The 12,041-nt window shown below is 40.7% G+C and overlaps 1 protein-coding gene across 2 annotated transcripts in view; it reads right to left on the bottom strand.

The window, feature by feature from the left end:
- jade2 (jade family PHD finger 2) overlaps positions 1–12,041 on the bottom strand; it is a 231,785-nt gene that overhangs the window by 91,256 nt on the left and 128,488 nt on the right. For both annotated transcript variants that reach the window (XM_085289614.1, XM_085289613.1), the window contains exons 7-8: positions 10,619–10,786; positions 7,167–7,283 (exon numbers count right to left, since the gene is read on the bottom strand). In XM_085289614.1, coding sequence (XP_085145740.1) covers positions 7,167–7,283; positions 10,619–10,786 — 285 coding nt within the window. The remainder of the gene's footprint in view (positions 1–7,166; positions 7,284–10,618; positions 10,787–12,041) is intronic.

Genomic DNA, 12,041 nt, shown 5'->3' with positions numbered 1-12,041 from the left:
TAAAAAAAATGTCTTCATGTTCTCAGACATTTTGTCAAACCTGTTTGTTTTAAGCTGTCATTTTCGGTTCATTTATTGCGTTATCAAGGTTCCAGAACAAGTGCAGCAAAGCAGAAAGACAGACCAAGTCACAACAAACACAGCTTTCCCATTTCTGCTGACATTCTGGTAACTTGGGATATGTTTCAATATGTGTGTGAGTGCATGTTTCTCAGTGCTATCCATTACAGGTCATACTAAGAGCTGACCTCCCACTGAGTCCCTCCAGGCATGCTACGATTTTGTGTGTGTGTGTGTGTGAGAAAGCGAGAACCCTTGTGACTGTACTGGTGTCACTGCTGCATGCACATTTTTTTAGTATGTGTGAGTGTGTGTGTAGATCTGCACTTATCAAAGTAGTTCAGGATTCGGCAGGAGGCTCGTTGGTGACTCTCTGCACTGCAGTGCATGATAAAAAAAAAACCTCACTGATCCGACCGACTCAACCATCTGGAAAACAACTTTTCTACAAATGTCTCTCTCCCTTTATTTCTCTTATCCTTATTTGGCTTTTATGCTTCATAAAAACTTTCTAAAAAGCTTTAAAAAGTTTTAATTGGAACTACTTCCTACCAAAGAAACAGTCCAGTCCTAACTGGCGTTGGGCTTTTCGGCATTTCCAAACGTGGTTTGTACGATGAGGCAAAAAAGGAGACATAACTGGCTAGCATATTCTTTTTTGCTTGAACTTCGGGTTGGCTTTGGACTGTGCTGCGGTCTTCTCTACTGTCACACTAAAGTAGGTCATCATCAGCCCGAACACCAATCTATCACTACAACCTTCAGCAGCACATGGAAAAGTGTGCGACTGTAATCTCAGGTATGCTGAGAGATCCAGATGAACCCACTCTCATTTCATCTTTTATGGACTTAATATTAGAGCCTATTTGTGTGTGGGAGGATTAACAGAGATATCCTGCATTAAACTTACATGATTTGTGAAACAGCATGTGAATCCATGTGAAACCGCAAACTGACTAATGGAGACCTCCTATGTGTGTTATTCCCCAATGTGGATAATGATGATAGACTCCTTGCTTTAATTGGCTCAATATGTCAAGTTGTACAGTCACTGTTATATATTTTAGTCTTTTGAGCACGACAAGCTTGGTTTTTATTGAAAACTGCCTGCAAATACCACATTTTCACCAGTTCTTTCCCTAACGTTACCAGATACATTATCAGAGAGATTATGAGGGAGATTTACCACTCAAACAAACCCCGTTAGAAATCTATAGGGAAGTGCTATAACAGCAAATATGAACACTACTGATTGCAAACAGTCAATCAACAGCAAAATGAGAAAACATAAACCTACTGTGTTATTGTGCTAATGCAGATGAACCCTAGAAGTTCAAAAGGTGTGGCAGCCTGTACACTGGGGGAAATACAGTGAAGTGAAAAAGTGTTTGCCCCCTTCCCGATTTCTTAAAACACAAGTTAATTACAGTTTATAAATGAATTATTATTATTACAATGATAAACACCTTCATTTAGAAAATGCATTTTGTGTTTACTTGTGTTTTCTCTAATATTATATTTGTCTGATGATCTGAAACATTTAAGTGTGACACGTATACAAAAACTAAAAATAAATCAGGGGACAAACACTTTTTCAAACCACTGTAAGTATCTGATCCCCTGCTAAAATTTTTAAGTTTGCCAAGAAACACCACTGTTAACAACATTGGTAATGTACATGCCTGCCTAAGTTTGCCACTGAAAATCTAAATGATTCAGAGAAAGTGCAGGAGAAAGTGTTGTGGTCAGATGAAAGTAAAATCGAGCTTTCTGGCATCAACTCAACCTGCCATGTTTGGAAAAAGAGAAATTCCAAGTATGACAAAAAGAACACTATCCTCACAGGTGTTTTTCTGCTAAGGGTACAGGATGACTTCACCACATTAAAGGGCCAATGGATGCGGTCATGTCCTACTAAATGTTGGACGAGAACGTCCCTCCCCAAGTCAAAACACTTAGAATACCAATTATTTCCCCCATCTACTCATTATCGTGGTAAAGATGCAAGCGTGCCTAGTGTTGTTTCTCGGCTTATGTATGATGTGGCACAGCAGAACACTTGTGCTATGGTGAAGAAAGTCCATAAACACCTAAACAGTTAGAAACACTGATATAGCATATATTGCGTAACTTTGTGCATAGCATACACGCCTTTTGTAGATGACAAAAAAAAGAAACCTTATTTTAGGGTAAAATCACCAAACTCACCTCATTGTTTATCAGATTAGACAGTTTTATATTCTGGTAACCACTGGAATTCACGTTATATCTCTCCCCGTTTATTTGACTCGGGGCTTTATGATAACTGATAATTGCCCATCTTAGTTACAAATGGAGTAAGCGTTTACCACAGCTGCCACTTTGTTACCAAGATGGTTGTTGAGTGGCAAATTTTCTCCTAAAACTTTGACAATGTATCCAAGATATTGTGTCCAATAGATAACAACATTCTACCCATAAAGTTTATTTCACAGCACTTGTTTAAGTCCCACTTCATATTGTGCATATATTTTATATGAATTTTACCTTTATTGACGAAAAACAAATGATTTCCATATTTTTTTCACTATGGGACTGTATCAGGTCTGATATAGCGATCACGTTTATGAAATCTGTTTTTGATGTGCAGCAGTCTGAAATGACTGCATATGCACAAGCATAAGCATGTGAACATTCTGCAGTATTACCATTTTGTCTTCTTGGCAACACCTGCTAGATTTTACCATATATATATATTTTTAATATCCATATTTTCTTTCCATGACCTGATTATCTTGACTCATCAGGCTTAACTCAATCCATCCATTTTGTGTCAAAGAAGAGTGAAGTGGCACATCATTGTATGCGATCAACAAACACAGCCTGGGTTAACAAAGACAGTGGATAACTATCCATTATTTTTAACTGGGGTTTTAGGTGTTTTTCAAGCTAGCTAATGCAAAGAAACCTTGGCTCTAATGGATTTTGCACAGCACTCAAATCATTATGACAGTTTGGTTGGCTTTTCAGTGTACATTCTCGTGTTTAAAGAGTTTAATTTGTCCTTTATTGTTTTTTAAGGTAAAACTAAATGGCTTTTCTCTGTCATAAGAAGCTTTGACCAATGAGTTAGCTGCCAGATGTGGGTTTAGAAGGCAGCTGTTTTCCTCCACCCCATCGGAGTGGAGCTGCAACCACGTTTTCTCCTCCCCTTCAGGTCACCTGCTGATCATCAGAGCAATCAACTGCTGAACAAAAAGACCAGCGCAGCAATCCACACTCCGCCAGATTATGAGCTCACCCGACGTGGTGAAGAGGCTAATCTTGTTTTTATTTGCTTTTTCTTATGATCTGTTTCTCATGTAATTCCGTGCCTTTTCTCCTCGTCTCCACTAAGCCAGCCAGCCCCGGATCTCACATCCATGTGCAACCACTCACCTCTCACGAATGCCACTTCTTCTGCTGCTACTTGAGATCATTACTCACCTGCTGGATCACCGCTGCCACTCTTCGGAGCCTTCCCACGCTCCACCCTTCACCACCTTCCTTGCGGGCTCAAAACCTCTCCCTTTTGGCACCCTCCCCTGGCCCGACTACCTCGGATTTCAAGTAAGGTTTTCTCACAATAATCCTCTGGACAACATTGCCTAACTCACCTCCTCCTCCTCCTTCTCTGCACTGTCTAACTTGTCCTCTTGTCTCACAGATCTTACCCTCGCTACCTGCCTTCGCTCCTCATGCCTGCCTCTCTCTCCTGTTAATTGCATTCATATGTTCAGCTGAGCTCAGCCTTGTATTTAAATAAAGTTTGTTTCTATGTTTACGTTTCTTTAAAGTGAGTAAGAGCTCATTTAAGTTAGTTCATGTGCAATGTCTCTAAGCGAATAAAGAATCTCAAAATGCACTCTACTTCTCTCCGTCTTGCCCGGGTCCCGCACTTGAGTCCTACACTCACTGTTTACTAAAGCTTGACAGTTTCACCTGATGCACAGATAAATCACCAAGAAAATAAAGCCAGTGATGAAGAAACAGAAGGTGTGATCCAATAATCACATGCTTAGCCTGTGTAAGACACCCCAATAAATACAACATCCTGATAAAACGTGGAGTTACGGTCAAAGGTCTCCACTGTAAACCCATTTTTTTTATTACCAACCAAATGTCAGATTGAGACCACTGCAGCTGCTCTCACTTTTTCAGGTGGCAAAAGGTTGAACACAGCGTGGAGTTGGCTAAATGTGTTGTTTGGTATGAGCCAAGTCATCGGAGGAAAAAAAAAAGAAAAAGAAAAAAATACTCATCTGGCCTTTTCGACTGCACCTGCTCTGTTCTGGCAGGGATTCATTAATAATGTTTTTATCAGTGCCCACACTGCTGCCGACTACTTCTGTTTGTGAAGAAAACATGTTTCTCTAAAATAATCTTTGCAAGACTTAACTGAGAAAACCCCGACATTATTCAGACTGAGGCTTGTTCATACTTTACTCTGGAACATTTTTTAACTTGTGTATCAACTTGCGATTTATCAACATTTCCTTGACCTGAAAAATTCTGGATTTGTTTCCTCTCTTTTTTTGTTGCACATGTATTTGGTACAAACCAACCAGAAAAATCAATGAAGCAACTTCCCATCTTTTTCATCTTTAGGTTTAGCCGATTTTCTATCACTCTCCATAATTAATTTTAAACAAATCTATCCATTCGTTATATTACCACAAATTCAATTCGGGGTCATGCAGGCACTGGAGCTTATAGACTTACATTGGACCCTTAGCAAATTTAGAGTCACCAATTAACCTAACATGCAATCCTTTGCATCGTGGAAGGAAGCAGGAGTACCCAGAGGGAGCATAAACAGGCAAACTCCAAAGAGAAAGGCTGTGAGGCGGCAGTGCTAACCACTGCACCATTTTCCCACCCAAAAACCAGAAAGGGGCAGAGATTAGAGAGAAGCTTGGACCTACAGTAACTAATCAGTGTGATCACTTGAGAGATCTCAAGCATCTTCCTTATATGTCAATCAATCGTCAATATAGTCAATTGTATCAATAACAATACTAGTATTGTAGCGCGATAGGATCAATAGTTTGTTCCTATCCTCCAAGTTCAGAAAGTAGCCCACTGAATCGTGTTAAATTGTTTTCTTTTTTGAAAATGAAAAAATATACCTCAAACATGCACTATGAAAACTGTCATAACCCTTTTGTGTTTCCCAATACATCTATTTTATTTTTGACCTAAAGCAAATTTAAACAACAGAAGTTGATCCAAAGTGCTTTAGAGCAGGCAAATTTCCTCCAAAAAGCCCAGTTTCAAAATACATAAAAGGCTGATTGGTGTGCTTTGTAACCGTGGAAAGTAAAAAAAAACTGTGATTTAAGGGTCACATCTCTTAAATCTCTACTACATAAGTTGCTTTTATAAGTTGAAAGTATAAGTATTGTTCTTCGCAATACTAGCCCTGTATTTACTTGGTATCCCTTCAATAACAAAATGTGCAGCACTGCACAGGACTAGACTTTAAAACAAAGTTCTGTATGTTTAAACAGAATTCAGCTCCAATCCTATGATATTCCAACATCTGAGCTGCTGGATGTCCACCGCTTGATATGGGAATAACCAGAGTCATAATAAAGCAAATTAAATTCTTACGACATATTTTCAAGACCTTTTTCTATTCACTTAATCCATCTAGCACACTTAGAGCTACAACAATCTCATTATTAAAAGCTGTACACAGAATCTCTTTTACATATACAGTACAGGTGGCACTGGTTGACCTTCTAGTGCACAGATCTTCAGTAGAATACTAATTAAGAGACTCTTAACTCAGAACGTCCTGGCTAATGGTTGTTAGATATGTATACTTTGTTATGAGCGCTTGAGATGCTTGTTAGTAGCTCAGCATGAAAAGAGACAGGACAAGGTGTCATTAGACGAAGGCTTCAAAAAGTGGATTTCACTGTTGGAAGTGGTGCCGAAGTGAAGAACACTCAAGGCTGAAGCTGTCTGACCTACTCAACATTAAAAACACACAGATATCAGTGGTAACACATGCTTTGTGCTTTAATGTCTGCTATAGTGTGAATACATTGTCCTGCAATTGATCTACAATGATTGTATCACAAATCACAGCAAACACTTAAATCGGAAAAATAGATTAAAAGAAATTTTCTCTCCTGGACTGAAACTTTTCGAGGCGGAAAAATATTTCTTATTTCCGACTTTTCTCCACAACGTGGTTTACAAAGAACTCCTGCTGCTCGAGCTGCTGTGCAGAAAAGCATCTCAACTGATTAGCAAGTATGTTTGTACAGCAGTCTGCTTTCAGCTATGGAAACAGGAGAGTGAGACTCTCCCTACGGACGACTCCAACTCAGGGGGTTCGCTGATAGTCTACAGCAGGGATACACTGTCAGGAAACACCCTCGCCGATGCGCAAACGCACACACGCGTTCGTATCCAGTACATACATCTGGGATGTGCATATGCTGCAAGCAAATGCAAAAGCATTGCAATGCTTTAGGATTGCGGTTCACCTTAAGGGCACTTTTGAAGCTAAATCATGCACAGGCTAATGTCTGTGAAGTGGGTTAGTGTAAGTGTGTCAGCAGGGGCTGTGTTTGCATACTAAGCAGTCGCTTCAAACACATCCACATTGCCTATCAGGAAACTAAAAACTACAATAATTTGATGAGAGAAATGCTGTGTTTGGAGCATGCTGTGCTCATTTTGTGTCTTTTTACCTGCAAGGCTTCATTAATAAATTCATGGATCAGTGTTTCACCCTTTGTAATAAATATTACACATAGTGGAAACCTTCACATATCCACAAACCACCTCTGGCTGATGTACAGCATGCATGCAGGCTGCATGATAATTTAAAAAGAGGAAACTTGTTGCTGTTGAAATCACACCCTCACTTATCTTGGTTTAACTTGTTTGCAAACTGGTAGTTGAGATTTAGCAACCAGAGAAGGAAAAGAAGCAAAAACTGAAACCCATAATCTGGAGCACTGTAGAACCTGTGGACGTTTTGAATGCTGCTTGTGTTTCTTTTGTTTTTGGGGTTTTTCTTTTAACATTTGAAGACAATGAGATAGACGGGCAAAGCACTGATAATATACCTGAATGCAGGTCCCTGTGTGCTCTCGACACAGGCTGCAGGACAGAGCCCAGCGGCTGGCGGGGATATGGGACACCTTGGTAATGGGCTCCATCTTCTCTGGACAGCCTATACTCACCTAAGGAGGAAAACAAAACAGTTAGTAAGAAACAAACATAGAAAGCACAACAACACTGATGAGACTCATCTTACTCTAAATTCTTTTTAAAAAAATCTCACTTAATAATTAGGCAAAGTGCCAAACATATTTTGGTTGCAGCTTCTCAAATGTTGGAATATGCAGCTTTTTTTGGGATAAGTTAATATTCATCTGCGATGGTCATACAGGCAACTGAGGCTGAAAGACTCTTGGTGCATCTGGGGGCTTCCCATGATGTGTTCCTTTTCACTCCCTCTATTTTTATACACCCTTTGCATTTCATCATTGGCTATTATTAATCTCTGGCTGTCTTTCACTTCTCTGTTCTCCCCTCAACCCCAACTAGTCGCGGCAGACGGCTGCCCCTCTCTGAGCCTTGCTTTGCTGGTGGTTTCTTCCTCTTAGGAGGGAGTTTTTCTTTCCGTCTGTCGCCAAGCGCTTGCTCATATGGGGTCGTCTGATTGTTCAGATTTTTTTATGTACTATTGCAGGATCTTTACCTTAAAAAAAAAAAAAGCAAAAGCTTCTTGAAGCAACTGTGATTTGGCGCCATATAAAGTATTAATAAAATACAACATTTGAAGTTACAACATAATTATCATCTTCTTAAATATATTTAACACCTCAGCTACGCAACTTCTTCAGTTTCTGATTAAAGTAACCTCCCTAAACGCATCCTATGAATGACAGTTTACACCCTAATTTAGCTTGAATAACTTCACCTGTTTTCCAATTTCCAAAACTGTCCTCGGACCCAGAGCAGAGACACATGTGCTTCTTGGAAAAAGGTTACTGTAAAGCTCTGTGTGACTTCCTCTTTGAGCAGTTCATTCAGAACAGCTTTGGCCCCAGACCTCCCTGCACCAAATACAACCAAGAAGTCATTGACTTGTGCCAACCAGCCATGCAGAAAAGAAGTGAAGAGCACTCATCACCAAAGCGCTGTTTCTTCCTTCCTTCCTTCCTCTGCTGCCTATTTCTTTACAAAAAAGGAAAAAAAACAACATTCCACTTCTTTCACATCCACTTCTTGTCATATTTGAGGCACGGCCTTCTCTCCTTGTCCTTCACGCTTGTATTAACAAGCTGACAACTGATTTCCGCAGGTCACGCCTCCCCCCCATCATCCACTCGTCCTTCTATCTGATTTTCTTTCCTCCTCTCATCTGCTCAACCACAGAACAAACCAATGGCCTCTGCTCTTTCTGTTATTATCGATGTCTTTTGTACAACACACTCACACAGTTGATGCGGAGGTCAATTTTCACTCCATTGAGAATGTCAATAGAAAGTGCAATTCTGACTATGATGCCACAGCCGTCACTGTCAACGCGCACTTCTTTTATGCAGCTGATATAAGAGCCGGTAGATAAGAAAAGGATTTCCACTTTTTGAATGGTACAGTTAATTGATTGAATTGTTCACAACCGTGATTCCCACGCGCACACACACACACATACGCAGAAGTTGCACTTCACATTTCAAAGCAGACAGATGAAAAAAGGGACAAAATCTAAAATCGCTTTAGAGGAAATCACTGTGTTAAATAAAAAGCCTTCTTAAAAGAGGGGCTCTTCCTCTTTGAGATTGAGTGTGTGTGTTTGTGTGTCTATGTGTAACTATGAGGGGTGAAAAGCTGTTTAAAGAGAGACCTTTCTCTAGGAGCTGAAGGCAGGCATAAGGCAGCTATGCACAGCTCTGGAGAGGCTGTATCATTTGAAGGCACACACACCCATACAAAAACAAACACACATACACTATAAATGTAAAACACACTTACACACAGTTTTTTCCACCACATATTCAGAACAAATCTACCAACTAGTAGCATGAAGCACATACATCTGAGCCCACACAAGGACAAGAGCACAAAACACACACACACAGCACAGACATGCAAATTAACCCCCTCCGCCATGGTAGGAAGAGAAAACAAAAGCGAATGGAGCAACGAAAACAATTAGCCCAATCAAGGGTGACAGAAGGCAATTAGGAGGAAAAGGTTTGAGGTGCCAAAAGCCACTCTATTATTGAGAGAAATGTGCTGGTGAAGTGTGCCGCTGAATAGTCGCAAGAAATATGACTGGCTGTCTTAAAGGTGTGCAAGGCTCGAAGCGCATCCACGAACCTTCTGAAATGAGGGGGCTCCGTTTGGGGCTTTCAGATGAGCGACGGTGACAAAAGATGTCATCAAGAAACGTCAAGACGAAATGAGCGGCTGCTGGGAGAAGCACGCTTGACAGCCAGGTTCCTCGGGAATCATTATGCATTCTTCAGATTGTAAAGAGGAAGGTGTTGACTGGTATTTTAAACATTTACTCTAAACAAGTGGTGGAAACAAGTAACAGGTGCAAATGCTTCTCAAAATCTTCCACCAAAGACTTTTTTGAGTCTAATTGCAAAGCAAAGGCCTCACCGTAAAACCACAGCGATGCGCTACATTGCCAAAAGTATTCACTCAGGCATCCGAATCATTGAATTCAACTCCGGTCATTTCCACGGCCACAGGTGTATAACATGCAGCACCTGGACGTGCAGACTACTTTTACAAATATTAGTGAACGAATGGGTTGCTCTCAGGACTTGCCTGTCCAACAAGTCCAGTCATGCAGTTTCCTTGCTACTAAATATTCCACAGTCAACTGTTAGTGGAAGTGGAAGTGACTTGAAGCCATGAAGTGGTAGGCTATGTAAAGTTACAGCTCAGTGTCAGCAAATGCTGAGGCAAATAGTGCGCAAAGGTCGCCGACTTTCTGCACAGTCAGTTGCTACTGATCTACAAAACTCATGTGACCTTCAGATTTGCTGAAGACCAGCGCAGAGAGAGCTTCATGGAGTGGAGTGTAATCCAAGCCTTACAGAACCAAGCGCAATGCAAAGCATCAGATGCAGTGGTGTAAACCACACCGCCACTGGACTATAGAGCAGTGGAGACGTTCTCTGGATGGACATCACGCTTCTTCATCTGGTAATCCAGTGGAAGAGTCTGGGTTTGGCAGTTGTCTGACTGCAATGTGCAAAGTACAAAGTTTGGTGGAGGAAGTATCACAGTGTGGGGCTGTTTTTCAGGAGTTCGGCTTGCCTTCTTAATGCTTTACCATACCACGACATTTTGAACAATTTCATCCTCCAACATTGTGGGAACAATTCTGTGAAGCCAACAATGCCTAAAAGCGAATGTAGAAAAGGTTACACTTCCAGGGATGTATTAAAAATTCATTAACATGCTGGCTGCAATTTTAAGATTGCACAAAGAAACCAATCAGTATCTGACTGTATGTGACCACCTCTGTGTCTTTCTCTCAGTGTCTCACCTCAGGGATCCATAAGGCACAGCTGACGTGGACCCACTTGGTTCCACTGCGGGTGGGCTTGAGTGCCCCCCCTCTCTTGGGGCAGAGCAGACATTTTGGCTGGACCCCGAGAGCGCAGGTCCGACACAGCCAGTTCCCCTGGGGTACCTTCAGGATGCCGTAACACGCCTGCAACAGGGAAAGAAATAAAAAAGGAAAGTTATGACAGGTCTTAATGCGAAAGCTGCATAACGATGGTTCTGAATTTACATAGGTTACCAACCATGACGTAACATGCAAGCCAATTTATTCTGGCTAACCAATTCTACCTACAAAGTCTTTGTGCCAAGCTAACCAGCCAATAGCTGTAACTTTTTATGCAGTGGACAGATTGCTAGCCTTGCTAATAAGAGAATGGAAAACTACGTCAAATCACCATAAATAAAAAGTTCATTAAAGACCTATTAGTACACTGAAGCACATTAACATACACCCCATGTAAACCATTAGGTGTATATTAAAAGTTGTATTCCATATACTCTGTGTTGGCAAAAAGATGACTGACAGTCAGCTTTTCAAGCCAACCTAAAAACAGTGAATTTTGTTTTGTTTTTGTTGTGATTGAGCACATAAGTGGTGCCGCAGCTGATCCGGTTCACAATCCATTAAGTTTTCTTGTTGTCGGTTGCACAAACTAATGAGAATTACAAGCCGCTGAAAAGTTAAGAACGCTCTCAAGCAGTTATATGGTGGACACATTCATCTCGACATGACTGCTGCAATATAATCACTCGGCCATAAAAAGCATGAAAATGTGTAAACGCATCAGGATGTCACAGCACTGACCATATTACTGATGTCAGCATAATGGTTAATGGACTGGTACTTATAGAGCACTTTTCTATTCCTTTTTACTACAAGCTTCATTCACTCATTCACACAAGTGCCTGTTCCTATGCCTAAGCCCTTTTAATCTAACATCACACACCAACGGACAAATCAGAGGGCTTTTAGTTTGAGCACAGTTTGGGTGGAGACCAATAAGGTCATCAGTGTGCGAAGTAGCAACAATAAAATCATTAGGAAAGACTAAAAACCTAAATAACTTGCTTTAAATGGGGAATGGCCTTCCTGTGTTAATGACGTACTTGCTTGCAACAGTAACCGTAGAAGACATTGGGCGATTCCCAACAGGAATCTTGGCATAACTTTCACCAGCTACACCCTGAAGCCTGCGAGTCGTCTTGCTTTTTAAGTCAAAATCCCCAACATACATTTGGTTTCAATGCAACAACTTCTGTATTCTCATATAGGTTTTATTAACTGAAAGGTTTTATCCACTGCTGCTCCAATTACAAATCTCCATTTAATATTTCTTTATTTTAGTAAAAACAGCAAGAGCTTCCAACACATCTGAAATGCCACATAGACTTTATTTTGTTTT

The sequence above is a fragment of the Mchenga conophoros genome, linkage group LG10 (genome assembly GCF_057382185.1).
Source record: "Mchenga conophoros isolate Kocher_MC1m ecotype Shallow Benthic linkage group LG10, M_conophoros_male_GT1.1, whole genome shotgun sequence".
NCBI lineage: Eukaryota > Metazoa > Chordata > Actinopteri > Cichliformes > Cichlidae > Mchenga > Mchenga conophoros.
This window is presented reverse-complemented; position numbering and strand designations above follow the sequence as displayed.